The sequence below is a fragment of the Rhinolophus hipposideros genome, assembly GCF_964194185.1.
Source record: "Rhinolophus hipposideros genome assembly, chromosome: 14".
Taxonomy (NCBI): domain Eukaryota; kingdom Metazoa; phylum Chordata; class Mammalia; order Chiroptera; family Rhinolophidae; genus Rhinolophus; species Rhinolophus hipposideros.
In genome coordinates, this window is record NC_138060.1 from 46,927,415 (window position 1) to 46,951,398 (window position 23,984).

Here is a 23,984-nt window from a genome sequence, read left to right on the forward strand (position 1 = left end):
GTTTCCTCTTTTCCTGTGGGGTTACCTTTGGGTTGTCCTCTCTATTAAGTGTGGAGCCCTGAAAAATGGCATACCTGGTGGCTTTTCTACCCCTGCTGAGATCCTCTGAAGTTGGATAGAGACTTTCTTCTGAGGGGTTTTGTTTTGTTTTATATCTGTCACTGTACTGTGGACACTGATATTAAGATTGGTTTAGGTAGTCTGTCATGTTTCATTTTGTTGGATCACATGGAGTTTATCTGTCATTCTGTCCTAACATTGGAAAGTTTTTTTTTAAACCTAAATGCAGGAATTTGCATTTATCTCTGGGAAATATCACCTTTGATTTTTTTTTTTTTTGACCTGGTTGTCCTTGTTGTGGATATTATTTTGAATCAGGTCAACCCTCTCTTATACCTGTACATGCTAATCATGCCTTTAGTGATTTCCTATGAGTCTGTAATAGAAACCGGAATTTTGTGGGAAGGTAAATGCAGTAGTTCCATTATTTTTGCATCTTTTAAATCTCATCCAGTTGTTTCCTTCCTCATGTCTCTGGGGACAGATGATAAAAACGGTGATCCGTATATGGGCTGAGGCTGGATGGAGTAGGTGATATTAGAGAAAGGGGAAGCTCTTTCTCTGAGCAAGCTACAAGAAGAGGGCCTGCTTTGGAAGAGATGACAGTGAAAATGGGAAGCATCGAAGGAAACATTAGTGGGACTTGGTGTTTGAAGGAATGACCACTGAAAAGAAGCATGATGAAGCCAAAAGTTTGATTAGAAGATATCCAGCTTTTCACCAAAACTTGCTTTGAGGTTTCTAATAGAAAGCATTACAACAAGGTTTTAAAACAAAACATACGCCCTTTACAAGTATTCTCTCTTTAATTTGAAAATTCATTAGTTCTGTAAAATCTGTGTTTATTTTCTTTCTGACACCTTTTATTTCTTGGATGTGTGATGAAATTTGAACTGTATGGATTTCAAGTAAGGGAAGAGAATAATTGTTATTTTTTGAGGAACCCATTTTAATTGGGTAAAATAAATGGGAAGTTAGTGATTTTTTTTAAAAGGCCTTTAAAATATTAATGCCCAGCTATGTAAAAAGTGCTGTCCCAGGATATACCCATTAATAATACCTGTCAGTGCCAAGCGTGGGTAAATGAATTTATCAAAATAAATAAATGAATTTCATTGAAAAGAGTATAGAACTGGCATTGCAGTTATGAGAGCCTTGCTCAATTCTTATGTGTATGCAAAATAGAGACGTGCTTTTTCCCCCCATTAATATGCTAATATTTCTGTAATTGTTTTATTTTTTCACAGAATAGCTTTCTAATGTTGCAGATTATGTACTTAAATAGCAAAATTTGAGGATAGTATTCCCTTTTGTCAGATGAAATAAATTCTTCTCTTCTACACTATAAGACAAGTAAACTTTTATTAATTTTCAGATTCCAAATGAATTTGGGAGAATTTTTCATAGGATTTTACAAAATAAATAAGATAAAAAACTTACATAGCTACATGGACATTAGTGAGTACTAGAAACTAACTACTAAACTGCTTGTATTTCATAAATAAAAATAAATAAAACTCTTTAATTGCAAGTTAAAAAGCTAATGGAAACTAAATTAAAATCAACATAAAACAATAGTAACAGAAAGCCTGAATTTGCTCATGCTGTTTCAATCACTGAATTAAACACAATATTTTAACATGGGATTCTTTAATCTTTTTTTCCCATCTTTTCTTTAGGAAAAATGTTTATTCATTCACTTACTTACATAACATAGAGGACTTAGGTTCTTAGCACATGCCAACAGGGTAACTTCTAGATTTGTCATTCCAAAGCATCAGCCAACACTCATGTTTCCCATTACTCAGGGAATTAGATTAGAAGTGAGGCTTAGGTTAATTCACTAAACTTATTTCTTTATTCTTTCTTACCCAGGTAGAAGTTGCAGAGATGCTTAGTTTATGGTACTTTTTAGAAAAACAAAACAAAAGAATCTGTAGACTTTTAATCTGACCTCATGTTTGCTTTAAAATTTTAAATCAATTTTTTTGTATTTGTTTTTTCTCTTTACTTCCATTTTAGTGACATCTGAAAATTAAGCCCTGTCTGATTCCCACAAGAGTGACTTAGTTGGCATTAATAGTGATGCCTTCTCTTTGGTGGTTGGTGGATTGGCCACCTTTATTGTGTTTAAAAATCCAGTTCTGGAAATTTAATTGAATCTAAAGTTATTCTTCCTTCAAGTCCATTTTCCTTATACATATTTTTTGATGAGTCATGTGTAGAATTAGAAACTGAAGTATTTGTATTATGCTATCATTGGGAACTGATTCCTTCAGTTCAAGTTTTTCCCCAAAACTCTCCTCAGAGGGACTTACCTTGACAACCCTACATAAAATGTAACCCACTATCTCCACTCTCCCATAATCCTCCTTACCTCTCCTTTTTCCTATAACTTACCACATTCTAACATACTATACAATATTATGTTTCTTGTCTTTTCCTTTTGAATAAGCTTCACAAGCACCACGATCCTGGTTTGTTTTATTCATTTATCCCAAATACCTAGAACAGGACGTGATATACAGAAATGCTCATTAAATATTGAACAAAAGAATGAATTACAAATATGTTGTTTCAGTTGTTTTCCTACTGTTGTTGAGGATAAGAATTAGCATGTACTAGGCCAGTGGCTTTCAAAAATTCTTTTCATTTGGGCTATGGTAAGAAATATTTTAAAGTACAGTATATACATATACGTGTATTTTTGTGTATATATGCATTTATATAGATGAAATGCACAGTATCCTCTGATATAGCCTATTCTTTTTCATTTTTAAAAACAAATGCTGTTCGCGGTCTGAATTTTCATGATCCACTAAAGACTTGCAGGCTGTAGTTTGCATTAGACAATAGATAAACCACAAACTTTTTTTTTTTAAATGTAAATAACATCTGGTTTTTTTCTTTATCTTATGTGACTGGAAGCGTTTTAATTCAGATTGATCTTTGAGAGTACATGCAACATTTATTTTTCAAGTTTCTATGTCTATTGGCTACTGTTACGAGAAACTGATTCTTTTAAAAACTATGGGTCAGTTTTTTAGTAAAAATGACCTTAATTTGTAATATGCAGTTTCTCTTGAATGTGTGTTTTTTTTTTTTTTTTTTTTTAAGTTTGGGTTCATTTGTTTCTGAAGAAGGAAGAGCTCCTTCCCAATATACGGGAAGAAGTAGTTAAGAGACAGAAATGGAACTGCAGTGGAGTTAAAAGGCAGCCATAAGATTCATTTTGAGATCTGAATAAAATCCAGGAATAAGTGGGTTGGGAACAGATTGTTAGAAATCTGAATTCATCTCTTCCCCCCCAGCTGTTATAAGACTTAGCAGGCCAGGAATTATGCATATGTTCAATTAACTAGAATGTGATAGATCCCTCCCATGAAAATGTTGAGACTCTTTAAATGGTGGGTTAATTACTATTGTGACCATATAATATTTTATACTAATAACAGAAGACCTAGGAAATAACTTCTTTCTATTTGACATAAAAAAAAAAAAATGATGATTCTCCAGTTTTAAAGTTTGTACATTTTGAGAAAGCTCTTTTTAGCTTAATGTCAGCAAAGCAGCTGCTATTTGAATTTACTTTGTAAAACACTGAATTATTCATTTCCATAAACAAAACTTCCGTAGTAATTATTTAGCATTAATTTATTTCTCTTTATTTCAATCAACCTTGTTGACATTCTATTTTAAAATTAATAATGCTCTTTGTGGAACCTAACAAATAAGAGTCTGGCAGCCACAGTCTCTACTTCTATTCTTGTGACAGAAAAATTTCAAATCTTTTTTTGTTTTTATATTTTAAATATTTTGTATTTTAATTTTTATTATTTTAGTGAAAGTTAGTAATAAAATATAGAACAAAAGTAAAATTCTTATTTAGCTGTATGAAGTAAGTAGCTTCTTAAGACACCAAGCCCCATAGTTTTGACCTGTTAGATTTTGCCATAATGCTTTATGCATGAGTATATGTAATTAGTAACTGTTATATTGGATTCTGGCAATGTAAAATTATTAGAAATATTTAAAATAATAGTCATCTGTACTCACAGGTTGATTATTAGACTGTTTAGTAGGGGAGTGGAAAGTAAAGATCCGTGTTTTACATTTCTTGGAATTCTTCCATCCATCTTTGCCAATGTGGGAAGAAGAGTACTTTAAATTTTGTGCTGCCTTTTTAGTAGCCTGTGATGAGCCTTCAGTCTCATATTAGTCCTCGCATATGTCCTCCTTGAGCAATCAGTCTTTCCCTGCCATGTGCTATTTGTCATTTTTCCATAATTGCTGTTTTATTTTGTATTGTTTAATGTTAAGTGTGTCATTTCTTTGATGCTCCATTGGAGACTTCTTGAGGGCAGCAGACAAACTATTTCTTAGCCTACTAAATGTCTGGTAATTTAATAGAGGAAGAAAAGAAACTGCTTTATTTTATAAATAGCATCCATTCAGATGAAACATTCTTCTTACCGCAAGTGCTTCTTCGAACATACATTTAGAGATGTTTACCAACTGGTACATAAGACATTCAGCATGGGCTTGAAGGAATTGTAAACTTTTAGTTAAGGGCCCACTCTGATTCTCTGTTGTTGGTTTCTGAAAGGAAGTAAATGTACAACATCCATCATGGCTGACATTGCCTCACAGGATGAAGCAATGGAAAGGATGAGGCCTGTGGAATTAGGGATTGGGGAGTTAGAGATGGGAACTCCATTGAACCCCTCTGCTTCTACAGCTACAGTGCTGCGTAATTATGAGACTTACGCTTTAGTAGTTGTCAAGTGAGTGATAGCTGTTTTTGAAGGAATAACCACATGTGCATAATTATTCTAAAGTTGAAGTGTTCAAGAAACCCTTTTAACCTAATGTCACAGACCATTAGCCTTCAGCTGGGGAGCCATTATGCAGACGGATTTTGTTTTCTCTTCTTTGCAGTGTCTTGAAAAACAAAGTTAGCCAAACTATATAAAATTGTGATATTTTTTACATAAAACAAAAATTGCAGCTTTATAAAAGTATAAATCCTCACATCTGTAATGCTGTGTTTCCATTTCTTCAAGGCAAACAATTATCTGGAATAAAGTAACAGCTGTACCTTTAGACATGGGGCATGTGCACAAGTTTGTTTGTCTTTGTGCTTGTACTATATATATATATGTATATATATATATATTTATAAATACACATACACTACACATGTACACACGTAATGTATATATTAAATATATAATATGTATATTGTACATACATAGACATAATAATATATTGTATATAGTAATATACACAGTATAATACGTATTGTATATAATACATATTATCCATTTATACATATTATGTAATTTATACACATACAATATATAATAATGTATTTATTAGAGAAATATTTCTCTGATGATAGGCTTTAGTCACAAGTAAGAAAATCAAACTGAGATATTGTTCAAGAAAAATAGGATGGAGTCTTTCATAAAAGTAAGGAATATTCCCTTGTAGCTAACATGCAAATAGCCTACCTTCCAAGTTGCCTAGGCAGCCCCAGCCTTACATTCTACAAGTCTGGAAAAAGTCATATCTTAACAAATTTTAACTTTCATGACCTTAGTTATGGTCTGCAACTAACTTCTATGGCTGTTTCTCACAGGCTATCAATTTTGGAAATCTATATTTTTCAGGTTAATTTGCATAATTCTTGGCTCCTCATATTTTTTCTATAAAGTGATATATCTAAGACACCAGAAAAGATACATCTAAGGTAAGTAACACCTATGAATTATTTAGTACAGAGTAGTAAACTACTTTGTGAAGTTGAAAAATAATATATAAAGAATATGTATTTCATATATTTTACATGTGAATTATACCTTTAGAGTATTTTGCATATTATAATACACAATGTATATAATAAATATATATAATGCACAATGTTTGGCACACACTAAGGCCTCTAAATTATATTATTATTTTCAATATTAATAAATAGTACACTTAGCTGTGATTTTTGTTTCTTAAATATATTATTTAAAATTTGAAACATTTCTGTCCTTCGGAATTATTGAGTTTGCTAACAAACAAAACAATACTTGCTATTCATTTAATCCAATAAATAATTTAGCTTTATTCTTTTCCATCTTAAATTTAAAGGGCATTAAGGCATGAAAGAGGAGGAAAATCTATATCATGTTCTCTTTAGTAGTAAGAGTTACAAATTTGTAAGCATTTTGCCGTTTTAGGATTTACTGATTTTTACCCTGCTCAGTAAGGATGGGTCAGTGTATCCTGCTTTTTCTGGAAAAGCCATATGAGAAATTATTTTATTGTTTTAAAAATGTGCGTGCTTTTTGGAGGTGGTGGTGGTAGAAAGTATGATCTAAAAAGAACCATTCCTTTGCCCACTTTATAAATATCTGTGCCTGAAATAAGACTCATCTCTGAGAATAATCATTGTTTAATAAAATTGTATTCCTAACTAGTTGAGCTGATAAATAGTAAGGTTTGTTTTAAAGAAGTCAAGTTTGTTTTATGTCAATTTTCTATTTGCCCTGTATGATATATTTAATTACTTTATTCCATCTCTGTGTTCAAATTAATCAGAATCTGCTACATATTGGTGCTCAAATTAGAATAATTCTTTAATCAACTGTGTTATCCATGCCATGGTAGACCAGAATAGAAAAGCTACTCTTGGCATATTGAAGATGCGTGCATTTTATTTTCTATTGTAATTTAAAAGTAAAATCAGAAATATTGATTTCTACTTGACTGGAGAGATGATTTAGTTTGAATATCAGTCTGATCTTAATCAGGTGAGAATTAATTGAGTTGGAGATATTAGATATTCAGTGATGTTAACTGAACCATGGTCAATCTAGAGAGAAGCTTTCTTTTGTACTATGTTGGAATTATCAAATAGCTCATGCACGACCATGTAAGATAATCTTTTCATGTTTATCCTTCTACCTTCTTGTCTCATTATGTGCACCACTAAATTCATTCTGTACACAGACTAATCTTTAAAGTAGCAAGCTAATAAATCGCAGTTTAATAGAAAATTAAAAGCATAATAATTTAGTCATAAAATGCTATTATTGTCAGAATTTTATAATGATGTTTTCTAGTGCCTAATTTTAAAACCAAGTGATTAAAACCTTTGCTTTTCAAGTATATCTGGGACTTAAAAAAAAAAAATCTTAGTTTTTTTCTCTTTTTTTTTTAATATTCAACATTGCAAGAATAAAATGAGCAATACAGAATTATTTTAATCTTTATTTCCAGAAATATAAATAGTCTGTAGCATTATGTTGGTCTGAAATGTGGCATGGGCTTTTCATTTATTTTAAGAGTGTGATAGCAATATCATAAGTGTTGTGAAAATATAAATGGTGAGATAACACCTCCATAGGACTTGGCTCTTAAGTAGTAAAATTGTAAAGTCTTTAAATAAACTGCAGCCAGAACTGAAAGGATCGATTTGCCTTGTTAACTAGGGGATATTACATGTATTAAATGTCTAATTAAATTTAGCATAACATGTCTTTTATTTTCTCTTTTTTTTCTCTTTAAATCTGAGAATTTGGAGCTGTTTATCATCAAGGTAATATTGTCAGATTTCTTCTGTTTTGGCAGTTGGTGTGACCATGTTAAGTGAAAAGAAGGCCAGTAGTGTGACTTCTGAGGGATCATTTCACCTTGGAGCAATGCATTTCAACTGGCCTGGGCTAGTGGAAGCAGTAGGATCGCTTTAGTTGTGTATTTTGCAGAAAGGAGTGTCCATATTTGTATTTGAGGACAATTAGCATTGAATGAAATTAACCATATATGCAGAGATATCCCTAGAGCTTGATGAGTGGGGTGTTCTTAGTGAGATATGTGTGTGGAGGGGGTTCCCTCCAGTTGCTGCTAAGTAGCAATTCAGGGAAAAGGGCTTGTTCTAGGGAAAAAAAAAAAATCAAGAGATGACTTGATTTTGCTCCCCAAAGCCAAACCTCCTCTTATCTGGACCTCACTCCTCTCCCATTGCCACCAAAAGCTATTACTTTCTTTAAATTTTTACAAAATTACATTTTGTAAAGTTGACACGTGTACAGACTACCAAAATACAGTCACACATGTTTCTTCAATTGCTAACCCCAGGTCCCCGTTTTCCTTCTCTGAGACAACCACAGTCACCTGTTTCTTCTTTCACAGCTATTTGTGCTTCTGTGTGTGTATTCGACACAGAAATGGTAATGTACTCTGCCGTGCTCAGCTACATCTTGCTGTTTTCAGTCTTTAGTCTTGAAGATCGTTCTCTGTCAGTGTACTTCTTGTTTTGGTGGCTGCATAGTATTCTGTGGTATAGAATTTCTACTTTGGTTGTTGGTGTGACTGTTAGATTAAAAGAAAGCTGGTAAGTGGCTTTTAATGGTGTCAAAGGCTACATTTTATTTACATAAAAATACTCTGCTTCAGCTAAGAGAAGACAGGGTGAGGAATGGCTACAGATATGTCATTCTTTTAATGATTCCCTACAAATGATTTTTAGTGTGTGTGTGTGTGTGTGTGTGTGTGTATATGTTTGTGTATGTGTGTGTATATATATATATATATATATATACACATATATGTGTGTGTATATATATATATGCATATTTTTTAAAGAAAGACATAGCCATAGTTATTTTTATATTTGAATTGTCTATTTGTTTGGATTTGAAGAACTTAGCATCTTTATGGATGCTGTCTTTTCTTTTAAGGGAGATGCTGTCTCAAGTTGTTTTTTGGGGAAAGCAAAGTGTTAAATACATAAGTAAATTTGCAAACCAGCAGATTATGAGGAGGGTGACGAACTTTCCTCAGTAGTCTGGACACCACATCTAACAAGGAGAAAGGAGCAGCGTTTACACTGGCTCTGAACCAGGGGAAGGAAGCAACGGGAATGTTATTTCCTATAGTGTTTGATGGGGAGGAAGCATTAGACTTACTGTAGTTTTTTTCAGGCTATAAATCCTCCACCCCAATACAGGCACACACAGACACACACATATGGGGGAACTGGCTACCTTATGAGATAAGGAGTTTTCTTTCACCACAAGTGTTTAGACAGTGAGATGGATTATGAAGGACTTTCTGAATTGAGTAAGCGTTTAGATTAAGTGACCTCTAAGGTTCTTCCCACTCTAACCATTTCCATCCCAGAAGTCCCAAACAAGGCAGCTGGTTCTTTCCTGGACCCTTCTTGAGTGATTATTAATGCTCACTGTTGGCTCATACTCACCCCTAGAATAGGTTGTAAATCACTTGCAAGAATGAAAAACTACAGCAGGTTAGTTTATTGCTTATATTACTTGCATCATTAAAAGCATGGTTCTTACTCTTGTGTGAACTTACTTGTTGTTAGGGATGGCGGCACATCACCCACCAGGAGATGGCAAGGAAGACCAGAATGTTCCATGTTCAGATGTGTCAGTTTCTGAATAGGTCTTTTAACTTTGGAGGCTGTGGGGGGAGCAAAGAGGGAACATGTAACAAAAATGTATGGTGTAAACCCTACTCATTCACTTACATTTCTCTTGCTTTGTCACTTTCTAAATCCTCCACCTAGTCACTATTAATGATACTCATGGATTCCATTATCTGGGGAGACTTAAAGCATCTTTTACATGTGGTCTTTCACAAAAGGTGGGTTGATTTGGTGCTTTCCTTAGCTATACTCGCCTGGGCTAATGTCTACCTTTCAAATCTGGTAGCACCTAAAATCTGAAACTTAAAATTTAGCATTTCATTATATACTGCTTGGAGGAGCCACTTTCTCATGTGTAAAATCCTTATTTTAAATATTTAAATATATTTTATAGTAATTCTGGAAAACGGGTGTGGAACCAGGGAATGAAGGATCTGATGTTATTTTATTTCAGAGGATTTGCTAAGTAGCAGAAAATCAGATCAATAATCTGTAGCTTATTTTTTCCTGTGGGAGTGATAGGATGTGTAGAACCACCCCTGCTCACTTCCCAGGTCTCCGTTGTGACTCATGTAACATTAATTAACATGGGTTAACTCTGTTCTGTGGGCATGGACATTTCTGCTACATGTGGAAGTTTTTCCTGTGTACTCATTGTGGAAGGGAGTAAGTGGGAATCAAAAGTAGTTACAAGTTTATTTCCAGAATTATAAAGGCCAGTTCTAGGCCAGTCTGTGCCACACTCTGTGATCTTGGAAATGTGATGTAACCTACATAAAACTCAGTTTCCTCATCTAACAAATGATGATAACAGTAGTGCTTATCTGATAGTGTTTTTGTAGAATTCATGTGAGCTAATAAACATAAAGTAGTCAGTATAGTTCTTGGTACTACATAATAAATACTCAGTATATTTTAGTTGCCATTGTCATTTTGTTCTTATTGCTGTTAATATTAACACTTTTAAATACCTTGCAAAAAAATTACGAAGTTACAAAATGGAAAACCAATACGCCACCTGAAATAAGACAGTTTTTTTTTTTTTTTAAATGGAGAAATGAGTTAAGAACTATTTAGACCCTGCTCAAAATGAATGTATCGCCATTTGGTTGCCATAAGTAGAAATCATCTCTGTTCCAAATGCTGCCTACTAAGTGCTCCTTGTCGGAGTCACATTTTATTCCCATGAAGCTTATATTCTAGTAAATAGAGATAATGAATCTGTGTATCCTCCTCACACGTTTTAATTTCTGTTAAGCCTCAAAATTTTATGTATTGTTTCTTTGTTTTTTTAATTTTTTTTATTGGGGAATATTGGGGAACAGTGTGTTTCTCCAGGTCCCATTAGCTCCAAGTCATTGTCCTTCAATCTAGTTGTGGAGGGCGCAGCTCAGCTCCAAGTCTAGTTGCCGTTTTCGATCTTAGTTGCAGGGGGCACAGCCCACCATCCCATGCAGGAATCAAACCAGTCATCTTGTTGTTGAGAGCCCGCGCTCTAACTGACTGAAGCATCAGGCCGCTCCAACATTTTATGTATTGTTTTTGGATAAATTCTGAATCGACCCTGCTTAAACTCAAGAAATGATAAAAACAGTGTCAAAAATTTAGATCTGTGTCAAAGAAATTAGATAACACTGTATGCCATGGGAAACATTATTTAATAGCACCATATTTATAAATACACGGATGAGTTAAATCAACTCAAGCTTACTAGAAATTCAGAGTTATAAATTTGACATTCATTGAATTTATTTATTTATTTATTCAGCTATTTGTTGAATACCAGCTAAGCTGGTCAAGTTTATGAAATGATTATATGTAGTTTTTATTTCTTACATATTTTATTTTGATTAGGTATTTTCGTAGGCTTAAAAAGGATCAATGGCAAGAAACATATGCCCTAAGGAAAGATAATAAAGAATACTGAGCCTAAAATGATCATAAATTTCAAATCATGAAGCAGTAGCCAATTCATCACTAGCTGCCAAACTGAAAATATCTAGAGCTGCGTTGTCTAGTATGGTAGCCACCAGCCATATGGGGCTATTTAATTAAAATAAAATTAATTAAAATGAAAGATTCAGTTCTTCACTTGCAGTAGCCACATTTCAAGTGGCTAATGGCTGCACTGTTGGAAAGTGCAGAGTATATTTCCATCATTGCAGAGAATTTTGTTGGACAATAGAAATATAATATGAGCCAAAATTATCATTTTTAGTGTATAGCAGCTGCGTTTTAAAAGTGTGAAATTAATTTTAAAAGGTAAAATAAATTCCAATATGACGTTTTATTTATTCTATAATACTCTATGCAAGATATTATCTTTTCAACTTGCAATCAATGTGAAAACTATTGACATATTTTGCATTACTTTTTTCATCCTGAGCTTTCAAAATGCAGCATGTATTTTATACTTACAACATGCCGCAGTTCAGACTAACACATTTCAGGTACTCAGTAGACACACATTCCTAGTGGCTACCGTATTGCATAGTGCCAGGTGGGTTACAAACCCAAGTTGATCAAGCGAAGGCACAACTATTTGGTAATATTATGGAATTCCTTCTGTGTCAGCCACTATATTACAAATACATTGGAGTTAGGAACCATATTTTGTATTTAATGCACACTTGGGTAGAGAAATAACTGTCCTACAGAATTGAAAAGAAAAGCGATGTTTAATACATCAGCAATAGGAGCAAGGATTTTTGTTGTTGTTCTAATCTTCTCCCTGGTATTATATGAATCAAAGACGTTTCTAGACAGCATTATGATTTAAAATCTTAACATGAAAATTAATAGGTGATTTTCATTACTCATTTTAGTTGATGTCTCAGCAGCAGTTGACAATAATGACTACTTTTTTAACCCAAACTATCAGAAAAGGTAGTCATCTGATGGATGCCTTTTATTTATTTATTTTTACAGTTTAACATCATATTAAAAAAAAATTTACAGAACAGAGGAACAGTGACTTAAATTTTTTAAATTAGTATTGAACATAGCAAGCCCAAATTTTTATTCCTTGTTTTGAAAGTTTTATGCTTGATCTGGTCAGTGTCCTTTGAATGCAACTGTCATTCAGGAACCTGAAACATTCCTATCTTGTCAATACTGGCTTCAGATTTCAGACACATGTCTAGTAGGTTCTAATTTACCATTAATCCTGGTTCTTCCTGTACTTACATCCTTAAAACGCAGTATTTTTGAAAACATTGATGGCTACTAATTTTGTTGAAATGGATGGCCATCTTTTTTTGCTCCATAATTTTAAAACAGTCTTATTTTCAGCCTGATACATACTATAAATACAGTTTTCTTCTAATCATCTTTATTGATATACTGCCATATATCCTTGAGCACAATGGGATAGCACAGACTCTTATTACATAATGCTGCATGAAAAGTCCCTCCTGTCGAATGATGGGATGAATAGACCACATTTCTTTTTTGCCTTCAATATATATATATATTTATCAGTACCTGACTTTGAGAAAGTCCATCTTGGATATTATCATCTGAAGATTCATAGCCTGTGATTATGCTTATAAATCAATTTCATCATCATTAGAATCTAGAGTACTGTTAATCAGTTTCTTTGCATTCATCTGATTCATCTAATACCGTGTTTCCCTGAAAATAAGACCTAGCCTGACCATCAGCTCTAATGCGTCTTTTGGAGCAAAAATTAACATAAGACTCAGTCTTATTTTAATATGAGACCAGGTATAATATAATATAATGTAATATAATATAAAAGACCGGGTCTTATATTAATTTTTGCTCCAAAAGATACAATTGACCTGATAGTCTGGCTAGGTCTTATTTTCGGGGAAACACGGTAATTGTGAAACATCTTTTTGTCAATTTTCTTTTTCTATATAGATAGTGTATTAGTATATTCTTGCTGTTGTGACAAATTATACCAATTTAGTAGCTTAAAACAACACAAAGTTATTGTATTGCAGTCTGTAGTTCAGAAGTGTAACATAAGTCTTACTAGATTAAAATCAAGATGTTGGAAGAGCTTCATTCCTTTCTGGAGGCTCTGTCGGAAAGTCAATTTCTTTGCCTTTTTCAGCTTTTAGAGGCCTGTCTCACCTCAAGCAGCTACAGCAAAAATACCATAAACGGGATGGTTAACAAATGACAGAACTACAGTTCTGGAGGCTGGAAGTTCTAGGTGAGAGTGCTAGAATGGTTGGGTTCTGGTGAGAGACCTCTTTGGGGTGGCCCACTGCTGACTTCTTGCTTTCTTACCTGGTGGAGAGGAGAGAGGAAGCAAGCACTCCTGACTCTTACAAGGACACCAGTCCTTTAATGAGCGCCCCACCCTCATGACTATCTAATCCTAGTTACCTCCCTGTAAAGGCCCTCCCTCCGAATACCATCACATGGCGCGAAGTGGTAGGCACTGGGGTTTTTGGGGACACAGACATTCAGTTCATATCAAGGCCCCCCATTTTTTGCAGGTGTTCCCCTTTTGCCATCTTTAAAGCCAGCAAGATAACTGGCCTTGCTTCTATTATCACATCTCTTTCTCTTACTTTTTTCTTTGGTCTCCCTCTTCTACCTTTAAGCTTCCTTGTGATTACTTTGGGCCCAGGTGGGCCCAAAGTAATCTCCCTTTTTTAAAGTCAAGCTGGTTAGCAACCTTGATTCCCCTTTGCCATGTAACCTAACATATTCACAGGTTCGGACTTGAACATCTTCGGGGGCTATTATTCTAACTAAAACAATTGGAAAGTGAAAAAAAAAATGTTCAAATCTCAGCTGTGTTCAAGGAAAGCAAAAAAGCCCCAAAAATAAAAAGACCGCTTTTATATATTCATGAATAATGGTCTAATGCATTAGGCAACATTATAAGGAAACTGATGGAGTAATGAAGGTTTATTTCACTGTTGCATCATTTTTTTAGGTGATTCCATCATTTCATTTTCTTCTTATTCTAGTCATTTTTAGTATAGTTGGGAATAATTGATAAATCATGAAATAATTGCTAGGATGTCACAGTAAAACATTTCAAGATGTAGGAAAAATAAGTTCATGAAGAGTCTGTATTGTATCTTAACTTTACACAAAGATCCACTGAACCTGTACGATAACGGCGAGATAGAGTGTTTTATTGTTACAAAATATGTTGATTGGGGGGGACGGTCTCTAATAAAAGGTAACAGTCATGAAATACTATCCTTACAATAGTTGGAATGACTCATAAAAGGAACTTGAATACTGAAATTGGGTCCAGTGGACACTGGTCATGTAGTGAGGGTCATTCACTCGGTTTCCGTGACGTCTGTCATACCACACAGCCCTCCCTCTTTCCAGGATCCTCTCTCTCAGCTCGATGCTTAAATGTTGGTATTCCTCAACCATTGCCCAGGAGCCTCTTGTTTTCATTATCTTTACTAAACTACTACTATCAAAATAGTTATCTTCAGACTTGCTTTAGCCCTATGTGCCTAATGCCTTCTGGATGACTCTCCTTGCATGTTCCACAGGCCCCCTAGCTGAACATGTCTCAAAGTCGTCACTTTTATCCCATCTCCCTCCACCGACTCCCACCAAAACAGGACAACATCATATGCGCCTTGTATGCTGTTCTTTTCCTGATACTTTTGAAGTTGTCAAACTGCACCATCATGTACCCAGCAAGAAATTCAGGACTTATCCTTGACTCCTTCGTCTTTTTCCCTCATAACCCGTTATATCCCAAGTCCTGTCAAGTTTCAGTTTTAATCATCTACTTCTCTCCATTCTCACTTCCTCTGTCTTTTTAGCTCCTTGCCATCTTTTATTTGGATTATTGTACTAACTTCCTAACCGTTATCCTGTTATTTCCACTTCTGCCTCCCCTGCCTACTCTTTTAATTCTCTGAAGAAAATCTGATTGTGTCAAGCCACTATTTAAAACCCTTCTCAAGATTTCCATTGCTCCTAAAAGAAAGCCTAGTCATTTTCACATTGCCTACCAGTCATAGTTGGTGCATGCCTTTCCTTCTCCACCTCCCATTCACCAGACATACACACGTGCACACACATACACACCCACACACACCCACATGCATGCACACACAACCAAGTAACCTGAAATGTTCCAGCTCCTCTGAATTAGTCTCTGTAATATGTACTTCCTGTTCACCTCCAGACCTTCCCCTGTACTCTTCCCTTTGTCTAAAACATTCTTCCTTTTCCTCTTTCACTAGCTCAGTATAGCTCATAGCTTCAAAGTCCTCCTGAGAAGTTTCTCTTGAATAGGTTTGGAGTTCCAGTTCCTTGCTTCCATGCACCCTCCCTGCCCTTCCTCTATCAGAACAAAGGTCAAGCTCTACTGTTAGCACTTTTTAATTGTCTGTCTTCTCAGGGACTATTGTTAGCTCCTACAGGATAGAAACCCTCTGTCTTGTTCAGCATGGAAACCCCAGAACTTAGCACAGTGCTAGTAGCTAAGTTTGTAGCAAGTATTTTGAAAATGTTTGTTGAATGAATGAATGAATATTTTATGAGCCTATAGATAAGCACCGAAAGAATATATTAAAAATTTAAAATTTTAATTGATTGAATCAGTACTTTTGAAGCCTGAATTAACTCATTGGACAGTGTCTTTTACATAGTAAATACAAGTATTAGCTGTTATTATTGTTGCTGGTGTGAAGGCAGGAATGTAAGTGATTTGTTTTCTTTTCATTCTAGTGTGGTAAATATGAAAAAAATGAAATATTTACAATTGCATTTCTTCTTTAACATTAAGGTGACAGTATGATTTGGTGATTTCCCCTCTGCATTATTGTAGATTTAACTTTGGAAATAGAAACATTTTTTAAGGTGTGAGTGCAATGAAGAAGCCACTCTTTCTTTTTTTTTTTTTTTTTAATTAAATTTATTGGGGTGACAATTGTTAGTAAATTTACATAGATTTCAGGTGTACAATTCTGTATTACATCGTCTATAAATCTCATTGTGTGTTCACCACCCAGAGTCAGTTCTCCTTCCATCACCATATATTTGATCCCCTTTACCCTCATCACCTACCCCCCACCCCCTTACCCTCTGGTAACCACTAAATTATTGTCTGTGTCTATGAGTTTTTGTTTCTCATTTGTTTCTCTTGTTCTTTTTGGTTTATATACCACATATCAGTGAAATCATAGGGTTCTCTGCTTTTTCTGTCTGACTTATTTCACTTAGCATTATACTCTCAAGATCCATCCATGTTGTCACAAATGCTCCTATATCATCTTTCCTTAACGCCGAATAGTATTCCATTGTGTATATGTACCACAACTTCTTTATCCATTCATCTATCGAAGGACATTTTGGTTGTTTCCATGTCTTGGCCACCGTAAACAAAGCTGCAATGAACATTGGAGTACACGTGTCTCTACAGAGAAATGCTTTTATATTTTTGGGGTAGATACCCAGGAGAGCGATTGCTGGGTCATATGGTAATTCTATTCGTAATTTCTTGAGGAACCTCCACACTGCCTTCCATAGCAAGAAGCCACTCTTTCAATGTACATGTCTTGTAAAGGATGCTATTGTTTTTACATGTTATGTTTTTTTTTCCCCGTTTGAATGATTAATTTTATAGATCCCTTGAAAATTTGTCTATGGAATTCTCTTGTTACAATGTTGGCAAATACTCACACATATACTTTTTTTCAACTAAAATGAACTTTTCCTAATTAGCTTCTCACCCAATCTGGAATTCTTTATAATATTTGGCTTTATCTCTAGGTTGGATTGGATTGAGTTCTTTCCAGAAGTCAAATTCCTGTGATCATTGATTGACTCAAAGCTTATCGAGAGAACTAGCTTCGTTACTAAATTTTATAAACGAATGTACATTGTCAGAACTGTTTAGAAAATCTTTCACATGAACTTCATGAAATACCATTCATGCTGTCAGTTATACAGTATACTGTGCTTTGCGGCTTTGCGGCCTTGGTTTCCTTCAGCTGAGCAGTCATTAGAAGGAAGAGGACAAACTACTGCCTTCATTGTCTCTGCCTTGGTCCAGGCCTGCCTTTGAACCTGGTGAGCTCAGAACTGAGCGTGACCTCCTGTGGTCTTCAGGCACTTTTTACTTCACAGCTTCCAGAAGGGACGATGATTACTGAGAGCAACACAGCACTTAGGCGTTGTCTCCAGGGAATGGACATCAGATTGTTCACTACAGAAGTCTTCACTTAAAAGATAGCTTTCCTGAGAAATACTCGTTTTGGACTTAAATTTACGTTACAGGTTTAAAACTGCAGACTCTTTTGTCTGAAGGAAAATATTACAAAGTCAGCACTTACCTCCCCAAATTGTATCGTTTTCAGTTTTACATTTTTAAAACCTTATGATTTAATAACTGGTCAAAAGATCTTTTTTACATTGTATAAGTACATCTCTGTATTTGTTCTGATCCAGTTCTGTAGAAGCAAACAGTTATAGGCTTGAGATTTCCAGTTGTAGAGTTGATGACATATTATGTGCTTTAGGGTGCTTTTAAAATCTGCCCTACTCCGTGTCATTAATAAGCAAGACCTCTGAACTCTTTTTCATTTAGATTAAATTGAAGTTCTAGATTTAAAGGTGAAATCAGTAAGATTATGGTGTTATCATGGCAATATTACACATAGCTTATATGTTAAAATTGGAAATCATATTGGTATCCAAATATATCTGTGTATTTTGTAATGTTGGAAACATAGGGACTTTATAAATACTGATTAAAGAAATTAAAGTACTGGAAAGTTAGAAATAAGTGCTATGTCTCAAGGTTGTGTAAAAGTTTATAAGCTTAGGATTCAAAAAATATAAATTAGCGGAGATATAAATGGAGTGGTTTCAGTCAGAGACATGAAGCATTAGGGGATTATTTCTTTTGGTTTGGTATGTTTTTAAAGTGTCATCTTTCATCGAATGTTTTAGTTTTAACCGGGTGACTGCATTTTCAAAATAATATGTTGTTTGAAACTTAGTACTACATGAAACGGGTAAACGATCAAGTGCCCAGTATTTCTCTTTCCATACATAGTTGCATCATAAATACTTATCCTTGGTTTAATTAAGATACCTTATTATTGGGGGTTATTTAAATATTAAAATATATTCAAAAGGTCCATAAATTAAATGAGCTAAAAACAATTCCAAATCATTTATTTCTCTTATTGCTTTTATACAGAGGCTCCCCAAAACTATTTTTCTTATATAAACTTGAAATTATGTAGATTACTTGTACGTAATTGCAATATGATCATTGGGCCTATTACCTTAAAGTTAGGAGAAGACTGTATCTCTTTCTGTTTTTTTCTATATGTACTTGACTCAGAGTTTATTAATTCTATTTCTAAAGAATATTTTTACCAATAATTTATTATGTGGTATTAAGTGGTTTCTTTCAGAAAAATGAAGGTTTACAAAAGAAAGATGGACTCTCATGTTCTTGATATTTTAAAGACAAAAAGTCTTGAATACTATCTTTAAGCACATTTCTTTAAATTTTGGAATAACTTCATAATCTCTCAACTGTCACTGTTTATTGATACTCATATGCATTACCTTAATATATACTTAAATGAATGAACTTTTATTTTCATAGGCTTTAATGGTAATTAAAATTAAATTACTTATTTACAGGTGTGTAGGCCCTTCAACATTTAACATAACATCGAAAAAAGCAATTTAAGTTGGATTTGTTTCAGAATGACGATTAGAGATCAGTGGGCAACACTGGCAGCATCGTTGTTACATGAATATGTACTAATGTGGTATGAAAGAAAGGGCCTCATTAAAACTTTGTTGCTAAACAAGTGACAGAAACCTTACAAGAAGCTGGAGGCTTCAGGCCAGTCACCGTTATTCCTGAAGAGATTTGGACAAGTGTGAAAATATATAGACTGTCCCTTTATTGTGATCAGAACACACACATGCTAACTCGCATCAGATCCTACTAAAGACGTTTCTATTTCTGTTAGGCATGATGAATCTTAAAATAATGCGATGGCTAAGCATTCTCTTGTGAATTTTTCAAGTGTGAAATATTGGGTTTGTTAAATTCAGAAAGTGGACTTTTGATAGTAGCCACGGTGTGTGTGTTTTCCAGAAAAGGACAAGGGGTGGGTCAACTAACATACTTCATTAGGCAAATTCATGATGGTAAGGATCTTTCTTCCAGACAGTAGCTGAGTGAACGGGTCCGGTGTAGGTCTGTGAGGTTTCCGTAAGGGTAAGGCGGTGCTGCTCTCATGGCATTTCCCTTCAGGAAGCTGGCCAGAGGTCATCACTTCTGGATTAACTTGATGCACATATTCCCTTTGAGTATTGCTAATGTCTTAATTTTTATTTGGGATCATGATCCTTGCTTCTAGAAAGGTAAATTTTAATATGCTATAAGTAGAATCCTTAACATATAGGAATGCTAATGACATTCCAGAAGGAAAGTTTTGCCAGCCAGTGGCCCCCTCAGGATCTCTTGATAGTGAAATGATTATAAGTCGGCTTTGCCTTCTTGAGTTGTAGGGCACAAAAGAAATTCCCAGGTCTGATTTGGCCCAGATGTGCAGCGCATCTCTACAGAGAGGAACAAGAGTAGGTTCAGGGATCAGAGAGCAAATGGGGGGACGGCTGAGACTAGTGAGCGGGAACTAAAGGCGGCTAATCCTGTGAGTCTGTGGAGTAGTACGTGCCACTTGTTATTTAAAGTGATCATGCATATTATCTGAATGAAAATCGTTTTCTGCATCTATTGTTTTTGTTCCTTTTCTACCACTTACCCTTCAAAGTATGCTGTGGTACTGCAGGCAGACACAGATATCTATGCTGTAGGAATCTCGTCCCAGTAAAGCCCCTCTACTGAGTTTTTTATGTATTTTAACAAATCTCAATCTTTTCCAGTTTGCTTGTGCTTTGAACATATTTTTATTACATATGATGTGTCTTCCTGGAGACTCCTGAAATGACCGCTTGCTGTAAAATAATTGTGAATTATGTATTCCTTAGTCACTGGAAGGGTAACGCATTACTCAAGAAAAGAGGGAAATCTTGACAATTGTGTATTAAAGGAGTTATTCAGAAAACGTTATTTTTTTGTCTACTGTTTCTTTGTGAGGATAATATTGTAATTTAAGATCTGATATGGAAAGGTTCTGTTGCTTACAGCAAATTGGAGGTGGCAGAGTCTGGAACTAGAGCAGCCAGTGGTCAGGAAAGGACCAGGGTAGTTCAGGAGAGTGGCCGCAAAAGGTGGGGAGCACAGCACACACTGTCCTGTGGAAAGAATAAGGGAGGATTGAGTGACCCCAAACAAACATAAGATGAATCAGCAAGTGGCCCAGCTGTGGGTGGGTTATAGCACCAGGTTTTTCTGGGTTGGTGGTCCTGAGAAGGCAGGATACCAGAGGGTCCAGATAGTTTAAAAGGCAAACTACCAGAATGGAAATTTTACAGAAAGCCATTTGAATTTTCTGGAGCATCTAAGAGTTGCCTTGGAATTGGAGTCAGAGCCCTGTTATCAGAAGTTAAGGTACCATGGTGGCAAGATTGACTTAAAGAAAGGGGGTGCCTTGGTGCCACCAGGAGGCATGCAGAGACTGGACACCAAATGCTCCAGTCTGGAAACAGCCCCCCTTTTATTCTTCTTACTCATTTCTTCTAGAATATACTCTTTCTCTCTGTTAGAAATCATACTTATTCTCTACATCCCACCTGTCTCCATGAAACCTCCTGGCTCTATCTCAGAGGTCCTCTCTCCCTCTTTTCAAATCTCATTCTTTATTTCTAAAAAGTAAACAACACTCACCTTATTCTGCCTTAATTATTTATGTACATGTCTGGTGGAGCCTGTGCTGTGTGCCAAGCATGATCTAGGTAATAGATGTTAAAAATGAATATTTCAGAGCTGTCAGAAATTGTATTGATGTAAATTAGAAGTCATTTTTCTTTTTTCTTTTCAAATTTTTTATTTCAGATTTTACCAAATGTTGCAAGGACTCTGGGATCCTTATGGTAGTAAAATGCCGGAAAGAAAATACTGCATTGAAAGATTGTCTAACAGCTTAGTAAGTACTTACCTCAGTGTCTGTGCTTCTCCTGTGTGTGTGTGTGTGCGTGTGTGTAGTTACCTCAGTGTCTGTGCTTCTCCCGTGTGTGTGTGTGTGTGTGTGTGTGTGTGTGTGTGTGTGCGTGTAGTTACCTCAGTGTTTGTGCTTCTCCCGTGTGTGTGTGTGTGTGTGTGTGTATGTGTGTATGTGTATGTAATATATGTATTAGGTAACAGTATGTTTTTTAACTCATTCAGTGTAATGCATTCTGTACTTCCCCCCACCAAATCCGTCATATTGTTAGCTGAGTCTGAAATTTCAATTTGTTAAAGATTATTCAAAGTAGCATAACATGTTTATGAAGCATTTTGTCAACTTATGTGGGTCAGCATTGTATCTCATTAAAAATACGAGGTCAGTAAACAAAAATATATGATTTTTCATGTGATTTAACCAATTCCTTTTTATAAACAGGTTGACCTGTGGAATATATTATCAGTAGGTTTATATTTATATCTTCTAATGAAAAGTAATTAGACTATCTCAAAGATCTTTGCCAGCCTTATGATTTTTTTTTGAAGCCACATAATTTAACCTCTAGGAAACCTACAATAAATCAAATGAAGGACGCAAAGATCAATTTAGATTTTGAAGTTAGTTAAATTAAATTTTAAAATAATTCTTAAATATCACGTTCACTGATACTTTGTTGTAGTTCCTTGAATCTTAAAGTAAAAATATGCAAATTTTTTGAATGTAGGCTTTCTGTTGCCTCTCCCCACCTGTTTTAGCACCCTCATTACTGACAGTATGCAGAATACTTCTGTAAATTGTGTTAGTTGTCGGTTGTAATTGAAATCTTGGTTTTGGTAAGCCCTTATTTCCTTCTGTACTCTGCTACCCCAGCCTGTGAAGCATACGTATTGGTATGGTTTGATACTTCTCAGAGAATTAGATAAGAAGTAATGATTATCTGAATCTTGTATTTGTTTTCCTTTTGATAATAATCTACACATAAATTTATAGACTTTTTTAGAATGCTGTAGTTGGAAGACTTTAGAGATTCTTTAAACTAATCTCCACATGAGGAAGGAGATGAGAAAACACACTCTAGGTCCACATGATTTTTTTCTCAAGTTGATAATAAATAATGATAATTCTGATAGCAGCCCTTATTTATGGGCCAGAACCTGCCCTAGGCGTTCTACTGTAAAGGAAAAAGGGTTCATTCTGGGACTTAACTATTTTTCCAGTTCTCTTCCCTAGTGCTATCAGGAGATGTTTAATGAATAAAGAAGCCTCCTAAACTTCTGTAACTGACTTTGTTAAATTTTCTTTAATATATTAAGAATTTTTACACCTCGGTTTCAGTCATCATAGTAACTTAAGTTATTCTTATTTGAGATACTGTCCCTCCCTCTCGACAGGGCAGGACTAGGGCAGTGTTGACAGGAGCACCGGCTGCGCAAAGGGCAGCCTCAGCTTAACTCTGGATGAGCCAGAGTGTCACTAGCCCGGCGACCTTGGGCGGGTTCCTCACTATAAGATGCCATCATTATTCCTCATGGCATCATTGTGAGGTACTATATGTAAACACACTACTGCAGTGCTGGCACATAGTAGGTACTCTGTAAGTGTTAGCACGTTTGTGATTGTATTTTGTTATTTGTTAGCTTTTGTTACCTAAGTATTAATCATTTGAATATCCTTCCATCTCTCACCCCTAGAAGTAGGAGAGAATAACACTCTCTAGTCCATTCTGTGTGTTTAGAGGAGAGAGAAGCAGTGAAGGAAACAGAGGGATGTGCCATTTGCTGAAAGTAAACGGAGAGTTAGGAAGGAAGAACTTTATTTAACCTTAAGTCTTAACATATTACAAGAAATAGTATGTTTTCATCTTTGAATAAGAAAGTGCTCTGCTTTATTTACTGTTGACATTCCGTGACGTGAATGTAACCACCATACTGTCTCATCTCTTCAGAGTGGCACCTTGAAGTGTAAATGGTTTGTGTGCTTTTGTTTCTACTTGTCTCATCTTCCTTCCTTCCTTCCTTCAATAAACTGCAATCTGACTTCTGTCCTACCTCCACTGAAACTACTCTTCCTAAATATTCTAGTAGGGTCCTGGTAGCCAAATAATCTTTTCAGTCCTTTCTTTTACTTGGCCTCTCTCTCTGGAAGTCCTTTCACTTTCCCTTCTACCTGGCTTCCCTCAGAATGCTCTTTTCCTGTTTCCCAAAGTCTCTTCCTACCTCTCAGCCTTTTCTTCCTTAACTTATTCCTTAAAATTGGTTCTCTTCTCATTCTTAAGTCTGAGAAAACTCACTTTGCACCCATTCATTCGGTGACTTCCTATAGGTCATGACATTTTTCTGCTTCTTTCTTCAGGCCTCAGACTGGGCTCAGCTCCTTTTCCTCTTCCTGCCTCATGTATCTTTGTGGATTATACCGTTGTC

At 35.2% G+C, this 23,984-nt stretch overlaps 1 protein-coding gene across 2 annotated transcripts in view; it reads left to right on the forward strand.

The window, feature by feature from the left end:
* The window catches only part of CMC1 (C-X9-C motif containing 1), a 70,672-nt gene that overhangs the window by 44,239 nt on the left and 2,449 nt on the right, over nt 1-23,984 (forward strand). For both annotated transcript variants that reach the window (XM_081072559.1, XM_081072558.1), the window contains exon 3: nt 21,456-21,546. In XM_081072559.1, the coding sequence (XP_080928685.1) occupies nt 21,456-21,546 (91 nt within the window). The remainder of the gene's footprint in view (nt 1-21,455; nt 21,547-23,984) is intronic.